Below are 26704 nucleotides of genomic sequence, written 5' to 3'. Positions count from 1 at the left end.
CATCCCGCCCCCTCCAGGCCTGCTGCGTCCACGCACCGCGGGCGCCTTTATCGGTGCGCCTTTACGCAGCCCCACAGCGATTCCCAAATTGTCACCCAGGGTGGGGTTTAAACCGAAACTCTGTCGGAGATGATTCATTTATTTTCTAAGGAAGGACGTCTCTTCATTCACACCCTACTCTCCAGCACATGTTGCCCCCTGAATATTTATGAGCGACAAGAAAAGCCAAAGCGAACCGGAAAGGTGCGCTGATGCGCCCATCTGGTTGCACTTTCACGCCGCTTACCATGCCGTATGCGCCCCCCCAAAAACTGATCCGGATCTGCAGAACTAATCCGAGCACTTGGGATTTCGGGGCGCAGGAGGTGGGGTGGTGACCCCTCATTAACCTGCGGATGAGCGTAACTGAAAGTGCCCCTTCTTCAAAGAGAGCAGCAGATGACCATCCGTGGGCTCCTCTTACAAATGAGGATTTATTTAATTTATTCTTCAATGTCCACAAACCTCAAAATATGATGCCGAGAACTTGAACTCCAAGCTGGTTCAGAAAACGCGGGTAAAAAGCGGTTATTTTCAGTCTTCTGGTACATTTACTGCCACTGAAATATTTAAATATCCACTCCCGTCTCGCGCTGGCTGCTGCTCACTATCAAGCGCCTAGTTTTGAATGTACCTGAGAGCAAATACCATTTATTATTGCGCATAATTTAACGCACATTAGTCACAGTTTAAAGCGTAAATATACACGCATGCGATAACATTGTTGCCATTTTTCTGATTAGCTTATCGATAGTGTAAAACTCTTGATGGCAAAATGTAGTCATCAGACAGATAACTCACTTTCTGTAGTCTTCAACTAACTTTTGGGGAGTTCTTTTACACCAAGACCACTTAAATAAGAGTTAATAACCGATTGATTTCATCAATTGACTTGGCTATCAATTAAATAAAGGTGTATTTATTTGAGTTTAATCCAAAATACCTGTAATTATCTCTTTTAAATCGATTATTAAAGGTAAAAAAAAGTAATATATTCACTTAGTAACCCTGTTGTGTCTGAAAAATAATTGAAATTTGCATCACATTATACTTGCGTTTTGCAAGAATTTAATCTCTCACAGTGGAGTTGTAGCCCGCTTATTGTCGAACTGAAAATTAAGTGAAATCTCAGCCGATTAAAAGCAGCCAGCAGCCTTCGCTGGTGCGTGATGAAGCTGTCAGTGGGTTGCTGTGCCTCAGTGGGAGCAGCTCAGTGGGCTGACAGGGACACACACAGGAGCAGGCTGGAGAGGAAGCACGACTCTCTTATCGCGTCACTCTGGGCTCAGGCGTGAGGCAGGAAACAGCCTTTCCTCTTGGATTGTCGCCGTCGGAACAAACCCACATTTTTGTCTTTGCTCAATGCGACCCTCGGCACAGAAGACGCGGAAGCCGGTCAGAAGGAAAAATGCCTCCTTCGATGCAGATAGCGGTGCTGCTCCTCGGCGTCTTCGCTTTGGAGACGCGCCGGAGCGCCAGCGCGCTGCGCATCCAACAGGCGTTCCCCACTCCGAACCTCACCAATAACTTCGTGGTGGACCCGCTGAGCGGAACAATCTACCTGGCCACCGTCAATTCCATCTACCAGCTGAACGGCACCTTGAGCCTGGAGGCGGAGAAGCGGACGGGACCGGTGGAGGACAACCTGTTGTGCCATGCGCCTCAGCTGCCTCAGGCTCCGTGTGAGCACCCCAAATCCCTCACGGACAACCATAACAAGCTGCTTAAGCTGGACCGGGATCAAGGGGTGTTGGTGGTGTGCGGCTCGGTGTACCAGGGCTTCTGTGAGCTCAGAAAGATGGGCAACATCTCAGAAATCGCCGTGGAGTTCCCACCCCAGGGCGAGAAGACCGTCTTCCCGAGCATGCTGAACATCGCTGCCAACCACCCGAACGCCTCCACTGTGGGACTCATCTTTAAGAGCCACGGGGGGAGCACCAGGCTCCTGGTCGGGGCCACTTACACAGGGGCTGGGACCCAGTTTTTCCCCAAGAACCACAGCAAGGAGGACCTGCGCTTTGAGAACACGCCAGAGATCGCGATCCGCTCCTTAAACATCAAGGATCTTTCCAGACTTTTCACCTATGACATCAACCCTTCAGAGGACAATGTGTTTAAGATCAAGCAAGAAGTTAAAAGTAAAAACAAACTCAACTTTGTCCACGCTTTTATTCAGAAGACCTACTCCTACATCGCCTTTAATAATGATGCCAAAATGGGCCACAAGGAGAGTCAGCCCAACAGCATTCTGGCCAGAATATGCCTGGACACTGAGAACCCTCGGAAGTCCACAGGACCGGAGAGCAAGAAGCTGACGGAGTCCTACATCCAGATGCCCTTGCAGTGTGGATTTAACGGGGACATTTACAACCGGCTTCTGTCTTTATACCCGGCTGAGATCCACACGCAGGACAGGATGGGAGCGGAGCCCTATCTGTTTGGAGTCTTCTCCAAGGCGGACAGGAAGTCTGCCCTGTGCGCTTTCAAGTTCCGAGACATCGAGGAGGAGATCCGACAAGGCCGGAGAAACTGCTCCAACTCGCCCAGCAGCGACGTGCAAGTGCTGGACAGCGTCATCCAGGGCTCCGGGGCTGCGTGTATTCAGAAGGGAAACCTGGTGGTGAGCCTTTCCTCTTCACTTCCCAGACCAATCCATTTCACTTCATTTGATTTCACCACTGAAAACCACAGGCTAGCTTGGAATTCGACCCAGAAAAATCAATGTTGTTATTTCATCTCCTATTTACATCTGCTGGAGATGCTCAATTAAACTGGGGCTTCAATTAACTCCGATTTTGCCCCGAAGATATGACTTTGAGGTTTTCCTGTGATGAGGTTTGAGGCTGTCACTTATACCCCGACAACATTAATATTAAAATCATGCCAACTAGAATCAGGCCCCCGAAGATAATGCAAAATCTGACTGTCGCCAGGCTCTCCAGGGTGTCCCGCGCCTCCTGCCCTTCATGACCCTGTGCCTAGAGTTAGCAGTCGAAAATGAATCCGTGAATGAACATGGCTGTGGTGCGGGGATAGTATTTGACCAGAACCCAAATCTTATGTCTGGAAAAAGTCAGAGCTTTTTCATGTGTTGCCATGAGCTAAAGATAAGTCACATATTATCTTAACTGAAAATGTAGTTCCTATAGTCTTTGGACTGTGCATAAGAGTTGGTGGAACGCTCCGGCTGTCACTCACAATGATAATCGAACTGCTGTCAACGCTGTTATCAAAAGTACATGAGGCTTAACTGACACTTTGAAGGTCAAACTCTTCTTCAAGTCGTGTCGCGGAGGAAACAGATGGCGCTATTAACTTTTAAACCAGCAGACAAGACCATATTCTGCGCTGTCAGACTGCATAATAACTGCAATCGCTGAGTGGAAACATGATATAGGAGGTTTGGCTTCTCAAAGTCAGTGGCTGTTTCTCACCAACTTTCAAATGCACATTGAATCTCTCACTACTCAAACATGCCAGGACCTTGTTTATAGTGATTTTATTTGTGGTCAACCCTGACTTATTATAGCATCTGACCCCGGTGACCCCAGTTAGGGAGGAGAACTGCTACATTGGCGCATATTTTTAGTATCATAACAAAGATGATGGATGTAAAATTAAGGAATTATTGGACTTGGATTGAGATGATTTGGGATCTGCTCCTCTACAGCAACATTCTTAGCACAACAAATGGAAATGAAGGAGGAAGTTGTTTATATCAGTAAGAGCAGAGCCAGTTTGGGAGTGGAAAGCAGAGTCACAGATGAAGCTACGGCCTCCATGACTTTGCAGCTGATCCTGAGAAGCGTAAATGATTGTTATTTAAAGAATGTGTGTTTAATGCGCAGTAATAAAAGAGATGCAATTGCTCTTTGGCACTTTAGCAACACATAAGGAAGCAGATGAAACCATTAACATTTGCATCAGCTGACAGCGTCTGAGCCATCACAGCAGCAGGATCCGGTATTCTCATTCATCCAGCCTCCGTCCCATTCAGATGGGCTACTGAAACGCTGGTTTTAGGTGGGAAGAGGAAACTGGAGCAGTGATTTAAAGCTGCCAATAACAGTCCCAGTCATGAGACAGATATTATCCTCTTTACCAATATCAAGTGAAGCAACATTTATTGCATGACTTTCTACACAGATAATATCAGCTTCAGATTGCAAGCAGAGGAAGAGGAAGAGGAGGAAAAAAAAGGGCCACTCGTGATTTTTGCATCACTCTGTCAGTTTCTATTTATGCTTATCTTATTAAGCCCGGGGCTCATGACTTGTAGAGAGGATCTCCTATGTCTCAAGTGGAGGTCATACTGGTTGGACAGCCAGTCTGGAGGGTTATGGGAAGGGTGAGGCTCTTCTCACATCCAGCTGCTCTCTTATTATGAAATATTTCTTCGGTAAGCTGTCATCGTTTGAGATGTATTTTTTTTCCTCGGTCAACTATAGTGACTCCCTTGTCATAAACACGAGGTCATATTTTATCTTGCGTCTCTCGCTCGCATACCAAACTAAATATTTGCCCTGGAGGAAAATCAGCGCTCGCCATGTGGGCGACTTTTGTCTTCCCTCTGCCTTGACGCCACAGGCGTGGAGGGGATTCCTGCTCTCTCTTTGTGCTCGCCTTGACTGACAGGTCAGAAGTAAAAGCAGGCTGTCCCACGACCACTGCCAGGTCAGAGCCGTGACCCGGTGCCTGGCACTGCCTTGTGGCCCCCAGGCCTCTTGCCTCCCCTTCTTTTACAACTTCATTTTAGCATTCAATATTGTTATCAGGATAGAGTTCGCCATGTTTGTTTTTATTTCTTTGTTGTCCAGCTCTGAGCCAGACAGCGTTTACGATAACAGAGATAAAGCCGAGCACGGCGCTGCCCATGGGAAACCGCTCTGCAAATATCTACACTGCTTCTTTTTTTGCTTCAGCGTGTATTAAAATATTCAGAGAATTCCCAAATGCTCCTGGTGTTCATCCAAGCATGGCACTAATGTTTTATCATTGCCCGCTGAGGATTTGACAAAAGCACAGCCTTATGAGTGTTGAAAAGCCGTGTAAGCCCCTTTCAAGTATTCAATGAGATGTCTAAAGAGTGATTTAGAAGAATGAGCTGTAATGTTCTGATAGCAGCAATCAGCTCTTGTTTTTACTTTCATCATCGAGCCTCTGATGTGTTTAGAAAAACTCCTTCGTTTGTCTTGTAGCTGCAGCCGGAGCAGCTGGACTGTGGCGCGGCCCACCTGCAGCACCCGCTCGCCCTACGGAGGCCCCTGAGGGCCCTTCCCTTGTTTGAGGCCACCGGCCTGAGTTCAGTGTCAGTGGACAATGTACTGAACCACACGGTGGTTATTCTTGGAACCAGCAATGGAAAGCTACGAAAGGTAAGAGACACAAACACCTACACACGGAGAGGTTCAGAAGGTGGAGGGTTGATAAAACAAGTCTCTTCTCCATGGTAGACTTGAGCAGAAATCTGAAACATTGAGTGAAGAGATTGGAAATGAATCTTTTATTCATGTGAAACCACTTATCTTAGACTCCAAACTTTCGCTACAACGATGCCTTGTGATAGATGGATCTTCCCAATGGAATGCCTTGATGTTGACCTTCACCCGCCCTTTCACCCTAAGTCAGAGGCAAAGATGTTTTCTTGAAAGTAAAATCCATCCATAAAGCCCAGGAAAGAGGGAGCAACCCACTGGTCTCACCAGGCGAAAGAGGCAATTGAAACTCATTTAAAGCCATTATACCCACACAGCTAACACCTGACTATAGCATAGCATTCCTACCACATTCCCCGCCTTTTATCTCGTATTCTAGTATCACCTTGAAACATGACTCGTTTTTTATTTGTTCCAATTCTCAGCTCAACATTCTATTCGGTACTAATAAGAATTCAAATTGAAGGATGGCTGAGATTTCAAATTTACCATAGATAGAAGGAATTCTTCTTCCCTCCACTGCCTCCAGGGGATGTCACATCAGATTTCTCATCTCTCTCTGTCCTCTCCTCTCACTCTGGCCACCTGCATTCCCTCACTCTCTGTGCACATCAACCTCGTCTCGTCTCCTCCAGCCTGCAGTTCCCCTCTCATCTATCATTAACAGTCCATATATATTGCATGTCTGTGCTCTATCTATAACCGAACTAACTGCCGTACCCTTCTCTTATATGTCTAAACTATCTGATGATCGCTTCGTCTCTTATGAATCAGATAGGTTGGAGTCTTGTAATTCCACACCCACATCCTCTGTCGGTTGCTGTCGTGAGTCCAAGCACAGCTGCTCTTGCCCACTTCACAATTATGCCGCTCCAATAGTCCACTCTTTACTCTCTCTACTCTATGCCATCTCGCATTCATGGTCCAGCCTTTGTATCAAAGACAAGTTATAGACTTGCTCATCCTTATTTATTTCCAACCACCATGTCATCCACAAACATCAAATGATTCATGGTTCAATACTAGTCTTCTTGTAGACCAGGCGTGGCCAACATGCGGCTCCCGAGCCACATGCGGCTCCTTCCCCAGATTTATGCGGCTCTTCACCAAATGCACTGCCGAACTGGCTGATTTTGATCAAATTGCTGCTGAGATGATGGTTTATACAGGAAATAAGATGAAAAAGTAAGAGCTATTCTGGCAAAATGTCAAGAATTTGACTTGAGTTTAACTGTGAAATACAAACAATAAACCTCGCCACACGTGCTCCAAGCCGGTAAAATGTATGAATTAGAAAAATACATGCACAAGAGACGTACGCCGGACGTGAACCAGCAACCTTGTGACACACAGGGATGTGCTTTAACTGCTATACTGGCGCTAAGTCATGTGGCCAGCTGTTTAGGAGAAGCCTCACAGCCCGACATGTTTGTAGCATGTGGCTCTTTTCAGCAACACAGTAAAACCATGTGGCTCTTAGCCTCTGACTGGTTGGCCACTCCTGTTGTAGACCAACATTGTCCTCTCGCCCCTCATTCGGACTTCTTGTTTACCCTCCACACGCAAACTTCAGAGGCTCAAACGTTTACACCAATATCTTTGTTCCCTGGCTTCGTTGTGAAACCATACCGCTGCTCTAAATCCTGACAGGCACAATTATAGTCTCTAATATAACCCCGGCTCTGGCTGATCACCATGAATGGAGTTCATTATTTAAATGATTGAGGCCTAGAGCCTGGAAAACCCATAATAGCGCAGAGCTACATGGCAGCCCGTCTGATGTGGCTGTAAGTTTTCTGTAAATCAAACGAAGGTGTGTAATAAGACACCCAAGTGCAGCAGAACATGCTGGAATGTCTTTTTTTTTTTTCACCTCATATGTTCCCAGAATCGGCCCTTTGGTTCCATCCTTCCTGGTGCATTAACTGGCGCTAATCACAGACTAGAAGGTTCCTCAGACCGGATTATTATGTGAGATATCATCAGATGCAGTTTAACTAGATGCCATCCTGCTGTGGAGAACATCTGCAGCCACGTCCGAGCTCATAAAACAAACCTTTTCCTGTCCAATTAAACAGCATTCCTTAATTCCGTCTCAGGCACATTCCTAGTCACCCCTGACTGGGCAGTGAAAAAAGCAGCGCAGCACGTGTGTTTTATTGGGTTTCATTGTGTTCCTGGTTGGGACAGCTTCGCGAGCGACTCCTCAACCGGTGACTCTTAAAGGAGCTTGACGTTTTCCCCAAAAGAAGCGCCCGTTTTAGCCGCAGCCGAGTCTGACACAATTAGCTTCTGGTTGGTTAGAATCCTCGGGGACGTTTAAGCAGCGCTCTGTGGATGTCTGCCGGCGTGATTGCAGGTTCCATTGTGTTTTTAGGTGTGTGACGTTCAGGTCCGGCAGTGTCACGGTTCGGTGTGTTTACTCCAGCCCTGTGATTAAGAGCTTTAAGCGTGAGCTCCTGCAGCACATGTGTGTCAACCTTGTTATACATGAAGTGTAGTGTTTCTTTGACCCCGGGCGATGAGCGCTGTGCTTTTTAGCTTTATGTGTCTTTCATTGTTTGTATATACGTGTGTGTGTGTGTGTATGTGTGTGTGTGTGTGTGTGTTTGCCCCCAGGATAGCGTAGTTACCGAGGTTAATGGTGCTGTTAGTGTGCGTAATGTGATTCTGACTGTGAGTTTGGCTCGGCCGAAACACAAGGGAACAGTGGTTCAGATTAAGTTATGGCTCTTTTACTGTCTTTGAAAGGGCCCTCAGTGAAGTAATTTGTAATTACATGCGTTTTTTTTAATGAAGTCTCTCTCTCCCCATCGTGGCCCACTTCCATTTCCAGGCTCTTTGCCTTCATCTTGTCTTCACTTTGGCCCCCACTGTCAGCCGCAGTTCATCACTTCATTGTCTGCTGTCCCTCTTCCTCTCCATCCCTCAAATAAAAAGAACCTTTGATTCACTCAGCAAACAAACAGACTTTATCTCTCACTCCTGCTCTCCCGCCGCAGCCCCACCTCCATCTGGCTCTATTTTTCTGTTTACACCCTTTTACCCATCCGAAGGCACAAACACACATTGAGGGAGAGTGTACACCAGCTGAGCACTCCTTAGTTGAAAGGGGTCTTTCATCTGTGGAGGGAGAGACAGAAGAGAGGCAGGCGACCTGCCACTACAGCAGGTGTTTGTTGGATGACCCGGTGTCAGACCCTCACAGGTCTCCTTTACCCAGCACAGGTGGGGTTTGCCCCACAGCACACAAATGGAGATCTTTTCTTCACATCGACGGCCCACCGAGTCCTATGTGGGGCTGTAAACCTTGAGTTGACAGTCAGTGATCGGACAGATCTTTGTCATCGATTTACTCACCTGTCGGCTCCGGCTTAACATTAACCAGCTCTGCAGGTGGTAAATGATGGTGCGGTGAGCGCCGACAGAAGTGACACAGACAGAGCTTGTCACCAGATGTGAGTCAGTTTGCCAGTTCCTTAGGCTGGCAGAAAATCCTGCGCTCAAAAAAAAATCACAGGCTTGACTGTCTGCCATGACAGGATGTCTCACTCAGTACAATCTGTTTGCCCTGCCAGCTTTGTTTGTGTATGTTGGTGCGTACGTGAGAACATGGCACTCGCTGTTTTCGCTTGAATTGGGAAGTAGATAAAACAGCTCAGCAAAACAAGATTAGGCACACAATTGCCACAAAGGGACTGTATCAATTTCAGATTGTGAGTCAGAGTCAGAAATGAATCGACTGTACACACATAGACTTTAAGAAATCAAGGCTATAAAATGCCAAGTTTGGAATGCTTTTGTGTTGGTTTGGAGGGAAACGAAGCGGTCAACATCAAACTGGGTGAATAGAATCAAAGCTGCGCCGCTTTAGATGCTATCTTCCGTATTGTGTGACTGCTACGATGAGACGCTATTGATGGTTTTGGCGCAGGTTGGAAGTGCTCACATGCAAATCCAGAGGGTCACGAGGGAGACCTCCTCCACTCACACAAGACCTCCGGGTGAGTCTGGAGTTGCCTGCCTTAGATTAGCTCGCTCGCTCTGCTGCAACTTTGACCTGGTCACGGATAAGTGCTCAATAACAGAGGAATGGATGGACCCTTCAAGTGTCAGGACCTGAAGTCAATAACAGACTGGGATGAGTCATTACGTCATGGAAATCACCCCTCTATTTATTTGCAGTGACCCATCTCTTAGAGCCACTTGCATATAAGCTCAACAATTCTCCTTTCATATCTCTCCTTTCTTCAACAGCTGACCCTCCTGGCCAACATGACCCTGGCCAATCAGTGGACAATGAGGCTACCAGGCAGCGAACCGGTTCATCACATCATGACCTTTGACCCCAGTGACCGGAATTTTCTTTACCTCATGACATCCCACCATGTAAGAAGCGCCTTGTGTTCCGGAGAAGATATGAAGTGAAGGCGGTTTTGAGACCAATATACCGCCAATATACTCCTGGAGTCTCTTGGTCCACCTCACTTCCTCCTGTGTGCAGATGCTGAGGGTGAAGGTCGCTGAATGTGGCCAGTGGCGGAGCTGCGGCGACTGTTTGGGAGCCGGTGACGCCCACTGTGGATGGTGCACTTTGGAGAATCGGTGAGAAGCCGACGTGTTTAATGTTCTCCGACTCCAGCTGATGTCCCTGAAGCCTCTTTCTCTGCTACCAGATGCACATAATTCAATCTAGTCTTCATCTGGTTTAGTGCTTTGCCATTTTGATGTAATCAGAAATGTAATTTTGATTTTTCTTCCCATTGTAACTGTGGAATGGCTCTCAACCAGTTTATCATTTTTTTTAGAAATAAAACCTGAGAATCTAGCTGTCACGTGATGATACATTGGTTTGGTTGTGTTCTGGTTTCATTTTAAATCTGAATTTGGGGTGAGACTTGGTGGTGTTTATTGGAAACATCTGAGTGAGACACATCTTTGAGAGGTCCCCTGGGTGTCTGAGAGTGAGACACTATGAGGGACTCTGAGCTCGGCTCAACAGTTATTAGCTTGGTTTTATAAAGAATATGTTTGTTTCAGGGTGTGCGGCGAGATGTGATCAGAGCATATCAAAGGAGATAGTGAATTGTGAGATGAGCCGCAGCCCTGGAGACTGTGGCATTGCCAGCGGCTATTGAGAGCTTGAAGAGTGGAACTGATGAAGAGGAGCGAGTTTGTGTGGTCAGACGCTCCCGCTGTCATCTCCCTGTCTCCTCTGCTTATTTATCTAGCCGTCGTCTCTTTATCCCCCTCGCATCGCCGCCTCCTTTTTTTTTTTTTTAACCTCGTGATTCTCCATCCTTTTGAGAATTTAGTTGTCCCTCTCTCATCTTCCAGCGTCCGCGAGTCCTCGTCTTCTCCGCCCCCACTGCCCTTGTCGTCCTCTCTATCTCGCTACAAAGGAGCGTTGATTGTGATGATGGCGGTGGGAGGGAGAGTGCACACTGGCCCTTTTGACAGGGAAATGTCAAAGTGTGTAAGCCTGTGTGGAAGTGTCAGTGTGAGTGTGTGCTGCTGTCTAGCTTTGGGAAGCCTGGGAGCTGATGTCATGAGTGTGTGTGTGTGTGTTTGATGCGCCATTGCTTGGCCAGTCATGTCTGCCGCTGGGCTGGCGCTGTGGCTCTGGAGCCCATGGGATCAAGAGGTTGAGAGGGGTGGGGGCGGCTACTCCACCACGGAAGGAAATCTACAGTAAAATCTGAGAAGTTACCAGCATCTCTGTTCAGTTTCTTCAGCATCCGACGTCTGCTCGCCGGCTGAAGCTGGCATTGTTGTTTAGAAAGAAGCTGAAGCTCAGTCCTTGATCGCTCTTTGCGTGCTGGCGTGGGTTTAATCTGCCACATGACGGCTCTTAAATAGACTTTATTCCAGTCAAGTATCATGCGTGTCTCAGAGTCAGTGCCTGTTTCTGTTTGTGTGTGCTCATATGTTCCCTGCTTCACAGCCTTGTTGGCTCCCCGCCTCATCTGACGCCTCGAGGTGATGAGGCTTCACAGGTCATATTTTAGCTCCATGCTCGGTTGTTTATTTAAATAGCTGTCGGAACCAGATGACGCCAGAGTGATGAGCGAGTTTCAGTAGTTACAAAGTCTCATCGCTGCGGTTGATAGTGGCGTTGAATTGGAAGTGAGCAGCAAAGAGTGGCTCAGAAGGAAGCACACACCACCCTGTGAAGCACATGAGCGTGACTGGAGTACGTGTAGAACAAAGCCCAAATCTGTTCACTTTCGAACACTCACTCTTGTCGGACAGATGGCTGTTTAACTGAGTGTTTATCAGTGAAATAAAAAACCATTTCAAAGCAGGAGAATGATGGTTATGATCTGGACTCTACGTTCGAGCAGCTGAGGAGCCCAAGTCATCCGACAGGGACTTGAAGTAGAACCACACCAAGCCAAGACTCTCGAGTCTATATATTCCCTCAAAAAATCCCAGCAGGGGGGTTTCTGTCAAACGCGTTGTTTGGCTGTCTTTGCTTCAGTTGCTGCCCCCACGACACTCCGAAGCAATAGTGCATGGACAGACTCTTCTCAGTTGTGACACATAAACACAACTGCGACACAAATAAAGCCCAGCCAATGTGAGCCTGGATCTTCTCAGGTTTCTACAGCACATGTGGAAATATTCAACGTTACATAAACTTGAAAAAAAACAAAAACCTATCAGACTTTTCTCTCTGCATATGAAGAAGCCTAAGAACAATTTATTTATCAATTTCATTGTTGCGCAACAGTTCTGACCCGTTGCTCAGATCCTTCCCTCAGAACCGAGAGTTATGGCGTCTGTTCTCAGCCAGTTCTCAGATGGAGCGGAATTCATCTTGAAAGTTTACTGGAGAGCATGAGGACCATACACTGACAGGTGTCGCTGCGGGGACTATAGACGTGGATCTTGCATTGTTCATCGATCCAAACTGCGACGCCGGAGGTCAATCTTGTAAAAGATTTTGATAGTCAGGGAGGAAGCAAAGAGCCACAGACTGAAGAAGCTAATAGAAGTTAATCAATCACAACCTTGGACAGCAAACACAATACTCAGAATTCAAAGCACTATGAAGTCTCCGTGGAGCCTGGAAATTTAAGACCCTTCATTCGGCGAAGTTCCTCTTTCTCAAGTGAGTTTCCATGGTAATGCGCGTGACCTGGAGTCTGACTGATGGGTGTTTATTTTTTTTTCTAATGCAACATCAGAGGTGGTCCTGCATTTCTGGTTGACAGAGCATGAAAGAACCCGGTTATATATCTGTATCTATATTTGGGCGGTTGAATGAAATGGAACACCAAAGTGTCGCTTTCTTTACAAGTTGCGCATCCACGCATGGCTGTGCCAGTCGGACGGCTGACTCTTCCCTGGCGCTTTAAGATGTCAATCAAATTCAGAGCGGGGACATGCTGAAAATAAAGTTGTTTTTTTTTCCAGTGTAGTCGATGAATAATCATCCAAACTTCCTCTGTCCAGATGCACCATCCAGAAGGAGTGTCCTCAGGCATCTTCGGCACGCTCCTGGATAAGCATGGGGGACGGCCCCCAGCAGTGTCCGTCCATGATGGTGGCCCCTCCAGAGATCAGCATTTCAGCGGATATCAAGGTACTTCCAGCTAATAAGGGTTTTGAAAGCTTTTCCTCCCGCTGATGTGAATATTTTTACGCTCACATAAGCCGCCTACAGCGCCCTCTTCTATAGGTGTTTAGTTGAAATCCCTGCTCTTAGCGCAGCACCGCTCTCTTCCCGATAAATCCGCGGGGCCACCAGTGTTGAATCAGGGAATTGCTGTCTTGTTGTAATTATCTTTAAGCTAACACTGCTACCAGAGTAAAGATTTGTACTGCACAGCTCCTGCCACTCTCAGTGACTCGACTTGTTATCCGCAAATGAATGTGCAAACATTCCTCATGGCTCAAATTGAAAAGCGCATGACTTCATATATCTGTTTTCTGTCTGGGTCTGTTCTAGTGGGGACACTGTATCTTCACCTACCCTTGACATGCATGTCATCCATCCTTTGTTGTCTTCCTCTCCTCCTTTATCAACCCATTTGGGCTCCCAACTTCTGCTCTGCTCTCCTTTCATGTTTCCCTCCCACTCTTGATGCTAGTCTGAGTTGCCGCCCTAGCTGCACTCTCTTCTTCAAGATGCCCAATACACACCAATAGGGATGGGCGATAACCTATCGTACATGATATACGGCCAAACACATTCTCCACGATAAATTGGATAAACACGCGGCTCACTCGGTGCATACATGAACATGACGGGACCGTAACAGCATGCCGCACTCACCAGCTCCGCAGCGTTTGACAGCCGACACCGGTGTGTGACAGCTGTGGAGAGTGTGTTGGACTTTGGTTCACGATCGTAGTTTTAAACTTATTTCTAATACAGGGAAGCTTTGATAATGACACTGGTCGACTCTGAGTCTCTGGATCTGTGTTTATTTTATTAGATGGAGTGGTCCTCATTAGGTCTCTGACGTGGTCGCCTGCCTTGGTTCACATCAACACATGCAGGTCTCCCGCTGCGCTGGCGCCTCGCCGAAACACAGTGCTGAAAATAGTTCGATATTGGCCGGACCTCATTATTATGAATTAGTGGCGGCCTCTTCCGCTTCCCCATTAGGGTTCACTGATTGCGGACACACTCTCACAGGCAGCGCTAATGCTACGACCCAGCATCAGTTAGGGACCATCAACTAATTCTAACGCGGTAAAAGTATTCGTAAAATCTTCAATAAGGCAATGGAAAACAACCATTTTAGGAGAGAGAATTGTGAAAAGGGTTTTCATCACACAAAACAAAGGACTGACAGTTTGTATAATGATTTGGAGAATACAATCTGACTAAATGATCATTTATTCATTTATTTCTAATTTCATCTCGGAAATGTGTCCAGACTGCTCCATAGTTAAAGTCAACTGTTAAGAGACATGAGATACAGCAGACAGCTCAATTTAACCCCTAAATAAAACTGGCAGAACAGTCTGTCAGACACCAGCGGCTTCTACCAGAGACGTGAAACACTGAATTTCTCATCTCTACACTTGGTTAACTGTTATATTTAAACATAGCAAATAATGATGTTGGAGACAAACCCACTAATAAGTTTCATCATAAAACTGTTTCAAGAGAGACTGTAGTGTCCAACACATGGAAGAGAATGAAAGTGTATTTATCGCAGAAATTGCAACATTTATCCCGATAACTTTTTGGTCCGTATCGCCCATCCCTACACACCACCACTGGTTGACCAATGATAGTTCCCTCTCCCTGGTCCTCCCACACGACTGTACTCATCTTGTCGACATGGCACCGCATGAGCTCCGGTGTGAGCCAAAGTTGACCGTAATTGATGACATCATACGCAACACTTCTTAATAATCAGGAGAGGAGGAAACTTGTGGAGTGTGACTTTGGAAAAGCGCCCCAGGCTCTTGTCGCAGACACCTAACGTGATAATGAGCTCAGTGAAATTTGACACTCTAAATATATTTGAACTTTAATTACACCTTATAATGAAGTTCAGCCCAAAGAAAACACTTCATTAAATGGTGCATCTGTTGTAATTATGTCCAAGGATTGGGGTCAGTCTGGCAGCGGCGGGCCGTGATTGATCTTCCTGTCGTCGGGCGAGCAACAGGAAGTGCTCAGCTCATTGTTGTTTTCGCAAACAGGAAGCACCAGGCAGGAAGTCCTGATGCTTGGTCAGGAGATAATCCCGCCTGGCAGACAATGGAGGAGAGTTTTTAACTTGCAAGCTGGTGGTCTGCTGTGGCTGTGAAGCGCCAGCTCTTATCCTCCCAGCTTGTTTCTCACATTGAAATTATTCACTGGAATAAAAAAGTGTGATGCTTCTCATTATCATCCTGTCATGCTTCACCACTTCCCCAAATATAGATGTGTGGATCGCACGGCGACATCTGCTCCAGTCGTCTTCATTGTCTGACTTACGATTTGACTGTTTCAGGTTGTCGGGATCCTCATCAACGGCAGCGTCCCCGATTTGGAGGGCTCAGTTGTCCAGTGTGAATACGGTCCTGGGGTTTCCACAACTGCTACAGTGCACCTGGACTCCGGGCCCGCTCAGATCCAGACCTGCCCGCTGCTCCCTCGAGAGAGCTACCGACCGATCCCCCCAGGCACAGGTGAGTCAGACCAGCTGCTTGCTCCCTCTCCTAATGCAGCACAACATGCACGCTGTGACTTATTTAGTGTGTTTACGAGCAAAACAATGTCCCCTTCTGTATTAAAACTGCTCGAGGTGCGGTTGACAAGCAAACAATATGATGTGTAACATGCTTCTACAGACCATCTGACTGTTTCTGTGGCTATAAAAGTCAACGGCACAACTGTGGTATCTGGGAGCTTCATCATCTACGACTGCGAGAGGACGGGAACCATACACCCCAAGACTTCGTGAGTCCCTATTTATTTGTTTCAGTCTGGTTATTGGATCGGTCCTAAATTCTGCGAACACAAACTTTGTTTTCATGCATTGAAGGTTTTTCACCGTCAGGCACTTTTATTTCAATGTCAATTTGCTTGTGTGCTCTTCATAAATCAGGGTCAGAAACTAACTTTCCTGAGGGGCCACAAAGAAGTAACTAATAAGGGACAAAGACCAAAAAAACCACTGAAGTGACAAGGACGAAATGGAAAAACCAACAATTTGATTCATTTTATTTTTAAATTTCTCAGTATAATTTATGAAGAACTATAGACCAAATATAAAAAATAATTTAAAACTATATTTTCAGAAATTCTGACAAAAACAAACATAGACTTCTATTTAGCCTTGAACTAGTCAGTAGAGTCAAATTTGTATTTGACTTCTATAAATCAATCTCTATGTATCCGGTGCATGGCATTGGGATGAAGATGCATGGTGTCCGAAAAGACTGCTGACCTTGAAAATGAAAAACAATGCTCGAAAAAAGAATCCTTTTAACTGCTTTCCTTGGACAATTCGTGGCTGCCAGTACCAGAAGAATCACTTTCGTTTTTGTTTTGCTGCGTCACGATAAGTAGTAAGAAAAGTTTTAAAACTACTAGCTCCTCTCTAAATGGGCCATCTGCCTGGGTCCAGGTATCAGATGTAGGGGATCAAAACTACAAAATAAATCTCCTGCTTCTGGCTTCTCTCCTCACCTCATATTGTTCTTCCTGCTTTCTGTTTAGTCCTCGCTGGGTAAATAGTGCTGGCACGTCCCTTAAGCGGGCCATTTTGTATATTTGGCTTGCTCACAGTTTCGCCGCCTGGGATCAAATCTGGGATTAATATGCTGTAAAAGTTAAGCCAGAGGAAATTGGATATTTATGTCTGGCTGGTCATGTTGGTGTTTGTTTATGTGGAGGACTGTGGATCGGTCACAAAGAGGGGTCTCTCATATCTGGAGGCAATCCAGCTGGCTCCCTTCAGCATGTTGGACCATGTCAAAGGATGGTGTTTATCTGATGGGCAGGACGGAGGCTTAGAGGGGCATCGGAGTGTGCGCGGCGGCTGATTGAAACCATGTGGGTGTGTCCTTTGTTTTGTTCTCTTCCTGAAAACGTTCTGAAGGTGTGAACGCAGCAGTCACAGGTACATAAAGTGCAAGACTGATTCCAATATGTGAGCGTGGCCTCGCGGCTGGCTGGAGTCCAGGAGTGTGAAATTAGATGATGGTTTCTGGAAGGTGATAATGAGCAAAGTGCCATTCACACAGGATGAGCATCAGGCGGCGAACTGCATAGCTGCTATTCTTGTGCGTCTGAATTTAATCTCTTCAAGCTGTTTTATTCAAAAATCCCAGAAGAGATCCTTAAAATCCTATTTGCCGAAATGTGTTTAACCAGAGCTGTCTTTGTTTATTGCCTTATGAAATGGAGCACTCGCTTATCCTTTTTAGAGAAAGATTTAAATGTCATTTGCAGCTGTATAATTACACTTTAATGACATTTGAACGGAGGCGTCACACTGGAATCATTGTAAAGCACATTTCTCTAAGAGGATTGGTATTAAGAATGACATACAGCTAGGTGGTGGTTTCCAATCTTCAATGACAGAATTGATCCAGCCCTCTTTGACTTGACTTCCCTAGTGGAAGAACAGGGTTATTACACTTTTTTAACCAGGCACATTTTTCCTGGATAGTTGTTGGAGGTTTTCCTCTTTACACACCATGGACCTTTTGTGGCTTCTTAAGCAATGACACATTGTCCAGATCATTTTTATTTATTTTTCGTCGATATTTCCAGTAGCATTGAAAATCCCGACACCCATGAACGCATCATCCCAGATGAGCACTTTACCCGAGAGAGGCAAAGAAATAAAGAAAAACAGCGAATGCAAACCAATACTATCACATGTAAATGACTCATATTCCTCGGTTGAATTTCAGCTCATTCAGAGTGGCTTGATCTACGGTGGCATGAAGTGGTCTACTTGCAGAAGTATTTAACTTTGCATCGCAGGTGCGTTTCAAGTGCTTAATCTAAAGTATAACCCACCACTTCTCGAAACAAAACTGCCCCTGTTCTTGCGTCACAACATTAGTATCATCATTGTTTTTTGTGTCACTCAAACACATCACAATGTTGCACTTTTTGGAGTCTCGCTTTAGCGCCTCGCTTGTGTTGAATAAAACATTGAAACTAGAATAATCCTGGGCTACTTCCCACCCAGTTGTATTGCGTTTGGCTGCAGACATGTTCCGGCAAATGCTCCACTGTTTCCCTTCCCAGATTGGCTAGTTGAGCAGGTTTGGTGGCAAAAACACTTTCAGGGCAGGAGACACATCTGGTCTGCACAAATCGACTGCGATGTGTCACATATACTGCTTTATTTCACACAATGCGTGCGAGGGTGTCCTTCTAATAGTGTTGTTCGGAACACCTGGTGCACTGTGGCATTATACGGGAGGGTGCTTTATTTGGAAAACTATTTCTGCACATTGTCCCTTTCCATTTGAATATTACCTGGAAGTTGACGGTGAATGGGTGAAAATCTGTTGTACCCAGGTGAATGTTTTTCAAGTGTTTACTGAGCAGATCGAAGCTTCCAGAGTCTGGGCTTAAGTGCACTTTTCCTGCATGTCAGGTGTGCGTGAAATCTGTGAGAGTTTGTCCATCTGTGGCTGTGTGTTTAAGCATTTCTCCCGTGGTCCGTCCATAAGTGGTCACTAGGCAAAGTGTTAATGACAACCAGACGATGGCGAGGCATTCCACTCTCACCACTTACCCTGCCCTCTCACTGGCTTTCTCTCACTCTCCACCACCCACTCGCAAACACACAGGCTCTCTTCCGAACACACATGCTGTTTCTGTCTCAGGTTTTGGCACCTCTGTTTTTTTCTAAATTCCGCCCGTCTGTTTGCTCCCATGTCTCTTCAGGAACGTGATCTTTTCTTCTGAACATATTTCTCGCTGACAGAGATGTGATTGAGCATGTGTGTTTAACCGCTGTGTCCACCGAGGGGCCCTGAGAGTGTCAGGCCTACTGTGTATTTAGTGTGTATGTTTGCGCCTGTATGTCGTCCTCAGGACTCGGGTGGTCTGAGTTGCTGGGTGTTTGTCAACTGCAGGAGAAGTTAATGATGAACACTGTGCTCGTGTGTTAGCTGGTGATTTACAAGCAGACGGCGGAAAGTTTCTGATGATCAGCCTTGAGGGGCTTGTAATCTAAGCACGCAAACATACAAATATTTTGTCTTCAGGGCGCAGCATCAACTAGCAACACTGTTAATCCCAGTGTGGGACATCTGTCTCTTACTGGAGGGCACACACACTCCACTATCTTTCCACACGGACGCAATCTTTCTTCTCCCCAATTAAAATAATTCTTCTCCAACCATAACCTTTGTGTTTCCACTTCTACTGAACCATGTGCCTGAAGAGGAATCCTCTTCAAACGCATCAAAAGTGACACGCTAATTTGACCTCAATAATAAAGTGAAAGATAGAAACTTGTGGGTCGCTGCCTCGATTCATCCCTGCACATGAATCATAGCTGATCATAGTTTATCTAATCTTCTTTTATTTCTGCTTGTACTCGCTCATAAATTAACGTGATACATTGTAAAATATTTCGTCGTCACGGTATGAATAATGGATCAAGCATTTGTGTCCAGATAACGCTGAGAATCTGTTTGTATGAATAAATGATAAGTCTCGTGCTTTGTTGCTGAATAAATGAATGGCGGGTCCAGAGAATTGTTGTGTTAGCGCTTAGCAAACAGACTTTTCAGGAAATCAGTGACAAGAGGAGTGAAAAAGTATCAGTAGGACAATATATATCACAATGCTTTGACCTCTAATATAATATCCAGATTTAATCTATCAATTTCATCTTCTTTTTTACGTGAAAATTCATAGTTTAGGAGTAAAATACAAGTATAATTTTGTGCTGTCAGACTGCTCCTCATGTTTTCATTGATAGCAGGAATATGAAGAATATTTCAAGATCTGCATTTGACTTAAATATTGTTTTATATATAAGCAGAAGATATTGGATAAATAAATAGATAAAATCTATATTTAAAGTCAAATAGTAATGAACATTTCCCCTTTTATTTTTTACTAATATGTTATTGGTTGATAAATATCACAATACATCACTATATCATGATACCATTGTATCGGGACCCAAGTATCAGGATGCGTATCGTAGTCTTTTAGGTTCTTTCCAATACTCTTAAAATATGCAATGAATACAGTTTAAATTTTGTCAACCTAAGTCACAATATTGTGTTGTGTGATTGAACATGTGACTGGAGAAATGGAGATGATGTTAAAATGTAGGGGAAAAAAGTTGACAGTGCTGATGGCTTGAAGTGTCGCAGTGCATTATATGACTTGGAAGTGGCGGTGGTAAATGCATCCTTAGCGTTGACATGCAAAGATGTTTTCTTACCTTTGGGAAGAGCCTTAAAAAAACTAGGTTTATTTACCAGGTCATGACAGAAGACCATGCACAGATCGGGGCATCTACAGGTTGCTGTCAGACTTGCTCAGACTGGTCCCTCTTCAGTCTCTCAACCATATACATGAGATCATCCCACATTAGCTGGTTGACTGAGCAGACAGGAATCTAACCCACCTGTGTTGCATCACTCTGAATTAGTTTAAACTTACAGCTACGGGTTCAGTGTTTTAAACTGCTGCTTCGTGACATCAGGAGTTAAATGAAATGGTGCAACACTCTCGTAAATGAGCTGCATTGTTTAGTCAAATAAGAAGCTTGAAAAGTCAGTTCAGATTAAAATTATTTTCCTGCAGCGTGTTGTGTCTCGGCAGGTTTGATCCAGGGTGAATTAAAACTATTATTAAAATCCATACAACGATGAATAATTCCGTCTCTGAGTGTGTCGCATTCATTAAAGAGGAATTTATTTTGTTGTTTTTTTCGTCAGATGTCAGAGCTGCTTGAGCACCAGGTGGAAGTGCTACTGGGACCAGGAGAACCATCTCTGCGTCTCCACAAAAGACGAGTCGAAGCCCAACATTCTGGAGGTGAGCACAAGCTTCCCCAAACCCAATTGTGTGACTCAAACTCGGACAGCCTCAGTCCAGACATTGTGATTCAACATTTGTAAGATCTTTTTTCCAGACGTCTCATGCGGTAATTCAGTGGAAGGTTACACATGCCTCGACAGCGTGCGGAAATGTTATACTCTGCCATAAAACCTCCGGAGGTTCTGATTTAACAGAGTCCTACAGGCCATTCTGACATTTTAAAGCCCTGGATCTCTTTGGCGGTCAGAATATGAAGCATGCAGTCGCCTCTCTTCTGGTCATTCCAAAATCGTAGTCGAGAAAAACCCACATTTCATCGACGTCTTTACACATTATTCGACTGTAAGCACAGCTGGCGACTGCACTAATGGACTGTGAAGATGTATGTCTGGCCACCTAAACACCCCTGAGGGCACAAGCTGCTCCCAACAACAAACAAAGTGAGTAAAGACTTGGCCAACGCTCCTAAAAGGCCTGTGTAACCGGGAAATTGAAAGCAATTAAAGCCTGGCAGTCTTCTCCATAGCGTTTTGATGATTCATTCGGAGCCACTGAAACACAAGAATTAATTCTCAGGGCCGTTGTTTTTTCCATCCAGGTCTCGTGATCGTTGTGTGCAGCCTCCGGGTATGTAACGGTGCTAGTCAGCTGACACTGATGTCCGGTGCTTCCAGATAATACCCTGCTGGATGCAGGTTAAAACATCAGAACAAACCAACACTGAACACCAGAAAAGATGAACATTCTCAGTCACACTCGCAGAGTTTATCATCACTGGCCGACGTGAATCACAACTGAGACAATATGTCATGACCAAACCTGAAAACAGTCATCAAAATAAGACCAGCTTAAGGAAGAACGGTCGCTGACGTTATTCTTCCTTAACCCTCTCATTTTCTTATATTCCATCCTCCCACTTTACTGAAGCATTTGGGTGTTTTTGTCAGCCTACTCTAACGCCGCGGCTAGTTAGCATTAACTTGCAAACCTGCATGATTCCCGTCCTCCAGTGGCGTGAACAGTAAGGACGGAACTTGATCTTCAGCTGAAGATTCTCCTTAAGTGCTCCGCAGCTGTTTCCTTATCTGTTTTTTTTTAAAGATGGACACGAACCCCCCACTAGAAAACCAGAAGCCAGTCCATGAATCTCCTTTTACAGTGCAAACCTATTACTCAGCATGAGACAAGGTGTTTTCAGACAAAATAAGCATACATCAAACTTTTATGTGACTTTTGAACTGCGCCGTTCCATTAAGGTTGTGTGAGTTAGGCTATTGAGAAGTTGGGGTTTCCTCCCCTGCCGAGTGTCCGGCGGGTCTGTTTTCCTAATCCTCCATTTCTATTTGAAGCTATTGTTGCTTCCTTCAGAGCGAGACTTCACCCTCTCATTTCCTCCTCCTTCGTATAAACAGGATGGGTATTTTGGTTGACCGACACACGTGGGGAGCCATTGTTATGTTTCTTTTATTGCTCAAATATGTCACTTCCTCCCACCCTGACCCAGAACGCAGCTTCCTGCCCCAGCGTGGTGGCCACAGACGTTCCTCCTTCGCCGTCAGGAATGGCCCAAGACTTCATCTTGTCCCTCAGCAACTTCCAGGAGGTACGTCAGACAGCCTCCTACCGGGGAGTCAGACTTGGAGCGTGTCCAAAATGCATGTTGTGAAAATGATTGTAGTAAACCAGAAGCATATGGCGTCCTTGCTTCGAGCACAGTCAAGCACAGATGGGTATTTGTCGGCCACGTTTGCAGTCAATGAAAAAGAAAAACGTGAGGAACGAGATGTTTTGGAGAGGTTGAAAAATGGAGGAGCATCTTTGTGCTTATGTGGCTGGCCCCCTCAGCTGTTGGCTCCCACCGTTGCCGTGGAATCCGACGAGCTGAGGTGTTTCTTCGTCAGCAGAGTAGACAATGTGAGGAGATCTGAGGCAGCAAACCCGCCGCCGCCGCCGTCATTTAGAATACAGATCGACTTTCATATTGCTTTTTTCAAATCCTTATTCTCATGCTTAATCCAGGCTGAGCGTGTCGGATGCTGATGCTGCATCGCTGATAAGGACCTGACAAGGATCCTCAAAAAAAAAATGCCTGCGAGTTGCCAGGCGTGGTCAGTCACACGTATAACCCTTGCTGCCCTTTTCAGCCCTCTCCCAGTGCGTTGCCATGGTGACAGACTTGGAGTCACATACATACAAACACGCACTTACGTCCTCGGGGTGTTCCGACCATCATAGGTCAGTCATGCTGCTCTTAGGCGCCGAAGACAATGAATAATGTCTTTATGAAGGCCAGAAAAAAAAAATCCAAAATGAATTTAAATTAATTTGATCAAAGTTTACGTCACTCAAATATAATCTCGATCAACCTCAGCCTAACTAACTACTTAACTATTTGCCCCATGATGATATGCAAGCACTGGTAAGATGGTTTGCAACATATTCCGCCACCAGTCTGCAGTGGTCAGTTTCTTAAAGTCAGGGAGCAGCGGTGAAATATCCCAGCCTCCCATGTGTTTATGCTCAACACCTGGTTTCACTGGAACAAAATGCTGTGTGCCTGCAACTGAAGCAGGAATCAGGGATTTGAATGTGGTGTTCTAAACAACACAGCAACAGACGGATGATGTCACAGCGATGGTTCCGGAGAGCCTTTCATTCTGTTTGATTCCTGTAAGAAGCGCCTGCAGGATGCCAAGAGGAGTAAAGCCCTGCGTACACAGATGAAATTAAAACTCCACAGACAAATTATATCATCCAGCTTTTGTTTTAAACCTCGCTTCCCCTCACATTGTTTGGTTCAGTGAGACTCCGTTGTATCAAGAATGTATTTATATTCATAACCCTCGTTCCCAGATGACTTGCAAGAGGCCTGGGAGTCCAGATGTTTATGAATATGAATCTTGAATGCATCTCGTCTTTTCCTGGCAGGGACAATTTGGATGAGTGATTTGGGTTTCCTGCTTGTAACTCTTTCGTGACTGCGGGTTGTTACCAGGCGTGCTTTGACAGAGATTCGGAATATTGTTTTAAAATTAGCGTTCCGTTTGGCAGGGAGCTAAACTGGAGTGCGACTTTGGGACGGAGCAGCGATACGCCGCCACATGGCTGAACGGCTCCACAGTCAAGTGCAGCGGAGTGACAGTAAGTGCAGAAAATTACCTAGCAGAAATAATCTCTGTTTATCAGTTGTCTGAGAACCTGCTATTAGCCGGAGCAAGCGGAGAGTGAGAAAGTGGATGTGAAGACAAAATGAAGGGCTCTGGATCTAAAGGTCGGCTTCTCTGTTTTTTTTTTATAGCTTTCCACCAGTCAGATGAGCCAGATTTATCACCTCAACTTGAGAAGACTTGGGGACTTTGGTGATCGCCGTAACGTTTTCGTCGACAGCCCGCAGCCAATAGAAGGTAAGCTGAGAAGTTAGATTGGGAGGGAGACACCAGTGGGGTGCTCACAGGTGTATAACCACAATTGATGTTTGGTATCAGCCTGCTTCATGATTGAGACTTGAAATATTGCTAGAATGGTTGGCAATAGTCTTGTTTCTGAAGGCCACTGAAAAGTGTGCTCATATTCAATATATTCGCCGGTTAATATGATGCAGCTCTGCAGCACTGTGTTTTAAGACAAGAGCAGAAAAAGCAAATTACCTCCCACTTAACTGAAATTGCTCTGCACTCGTGTGTTCCCACATAATTGGTTGCAAATATAAGAATTTGAAACAACTGCCACCTTTGCTCTCAAAATGAAATTGTCTTTGTGTCTCTCCGCCCGTCAGGAATCCGTTAAACCCAGAGAGAAATAAACGTTCTGCCAAAGAGGCCGCGGAAAGATCAGCTGTCTTGGTAATGGTGTCTCACAGCACATCATTCCACAGCAGCCTCTTGTCTAGTGTATTGTCACTTCCTGCTCATAATGGCAGAAGAGGTCCATTCTATTGTCTCAGGTGCTTTTTGAGTTCCATGACAACCGTTGCAATGGCAGCCATTGGCTGATGAGCTGTTCAGCTCCACTTGGAGCCAGAGTTGCTTATCTCATGTCCAGATGCGGCATTAGCTGACCATGTGTTGACCATGTGAACGACTCCCCCCCGAGCCACCGCCAGACTCTCGCGCTGCTAACAGACACAGTGATTGCTTTATAACATGCAGCGTCATCAAATTTTCAAAAGACACGCAGTTTATCAGCGGAGCGGAGACGTGCCCCGGCACAGATGCACATGCAGTGGTACAAATGGGACTTCAAACTGGGAGGCACTTTTGGAACAAGAACATAATCATCTGTTTCCTTGCTGTCTTTGTTCTCAGCCGTTCCTTTTGCGCGCTCTTTTGTTTCCGGGGCTATTTTCGTAGCCATGAATGCATCATTCTGCGACTGCTTACACTGGTTCAGTGAAGGCGTCCCATATGGTTCATATAAAAATTGCAAGTGAAACAGAAAATCACATTTAGGAGTGCTGTTTGTTGTAGCTACGGAATTCAGAGAGAAGAAACTTTCCCCTTGTTTCAGAGCCTCCGGTGCACATTTGAAGATCAGCTCAGATAATGACTGTTTACGCTGCGATTACCAAAGAATATTTATTTACTTTGTTCTTCTCTTTCTTTTTGAAGACCACATGGTTTTGTTGTTTCACTTTCGCATGTGATTCTGTTTCTGTTTACTTTTAAAATGTAACCGGTTTGAGGGAGATGTTCCACTGACCATTTGTCTTCTTGTCTCAATGCAGTGGAGGTGTACAACTGCGGCGTGGGGAGCACGGACTGCTCACAGTGCTGGGGACGGGAAGACAGAGGACACCTTTGTGGGTGGTGTGATAACAGCTGTAGGCTGAGGGACGACTGCCAGCTCATTAAGGATCAATGTCCAGCTCCAGAGATCCACAAGGTAGAACATGTTCTTAGAATAAACACGCTTCCGCCTTTATCACTTTTAGCCTCCAGGCTGGAATGTCATGTCGCGGGTCCGTCGTCAAGTCATCTGCATCTGGCTCCACTTCAGGCGAATCAAAGCCAGAGATTAGGGTTGGTGACCGCAGCATGTGGAAAACCACACGTACAAAACTGTTTATGTTCAAATGGGTTCTGACTGTGGTCGAGCTGTGATACAAGAAGTGAAGGCTTATAACAATAATAATGGAAATGACTACTTAAATGAGAGTTCCCATGTCAGAATGTGGCTTGTCTGCCTGGAGGAGATCCAGTCCAAGCACTCGCCGAACACTTGGGCGCTCCCTGTGATGGACAGTAGTTTGTCCCCTTCATTTCCCGCTGACTTACTCAGTGATGGTCGGAAAGATACCGCGAACGCAATTAGCTTCAACCAGACGTCTTGTTCGAAAACCGCCTCATCAGCCAGACCCGGTTCCTCCGGACGGTCCAGGAATGTTTTCAGCACGGTCTATTGTATTCATTTTCTCCAGCAGCCATTCATCACGAGGTTCATCATAATTAAAAAGTAGCTCATGGACTTCATTTTCATAATGATATTCATTTGATTGTCCGAGTGTAATGGGAGTGTTTCCTGGTTCTCATCCCTCAAGTCATTTCTGCCGCCGCTGCACCTTCTATCGGGCCGTGCTCGGCAGGCGGTCATGGGAAGCATGGCTCACATGAGACCCAGTCGGCCTGAACTTCCTGTAGATAAAACCTGGGCTGCCCAGGAGAATAAGCAAACAGAACAAAGCCCAGCCAGCTCCCTCTCTTTCTCCCACTATCTCTCTCTCTCTCCCGCGCACACACAAGCAGAG

General features: G+C 45.7%; 1 protein-coding gene across 1 annotated transcript in view; it reads left to right on the top strand.

Moving 5' to 3' along the window:
- The first annotated feature begins 1251 nt into the window (after positions 1 to 1251).
- plxnd1 (plexin D1) overlaps positions 1252 to 26704 on the top strand; it is a 53706-nt gene continuing 28253 nt past the window's right edge. Inside the window, exons 1-12 of the mRNA XM_053849120.1 lie at positions 1252 to 2659; positions 5238 to 5414; positions 9732 to 9863; positions 9979 to 10079; positions 12933 to 13062; positions 15437 to 15614; positions 15777 to 15885; positions 20859 to 20958; positions 22466 to 22564; positions 24013 to 24102; positions 24260 to 24365; positions 25685 to 25842. Coding sequence (XP_053705095.1) covers positions 1448 to 2659; positions 5238 to 5414; positions 9732 to 9863; positions 9979 to 10079; positions 12933 to 13062; positions 15437 to 15614; positions 15777 to 15885; positions 20859 to 20958; positions 22466 to 22564; positions 24013 to 24102; positions 24260 to 24365; positions 25685 to 25842 — 2592 coding nt within the window. The 5' untranslated portion in view covers positions 1252 to 1447. The remainder of the gene's footprint in view (positions 2660 to 5237; positions 5415 to 9731; positions 9864 to 9978; positions 10080 to 12932; positions 13063 to 15436; positions 15615 to 15776; positions 15886 to 20858; positions 20959 to 22465; positions 22565 to 24012; positions 24103 to 24259; positions 24366 to 25684; positions 25843 to 26704) is intronic.

Source organism: Synchiropus splendidus, chromosome 18, assembly GCF_027744825.2.
Source record: "Synchiropus splendidus isolate RoL2022-P1 chromosome 18, RoL_Sspl_1.0, whole genome shotgun sequence".
Taxonomy (NCBI): Eukaryota; Metazoa; Chordata; class Actinopteri; order Syngnathiformes; family Callionymidae; genus Synchiropus; species Synchiropus splendidus.
Note: the sequence above shows the minus strand (reverse complement) of the source record. Positions and strands in the feature narration are given on the sequence as shown.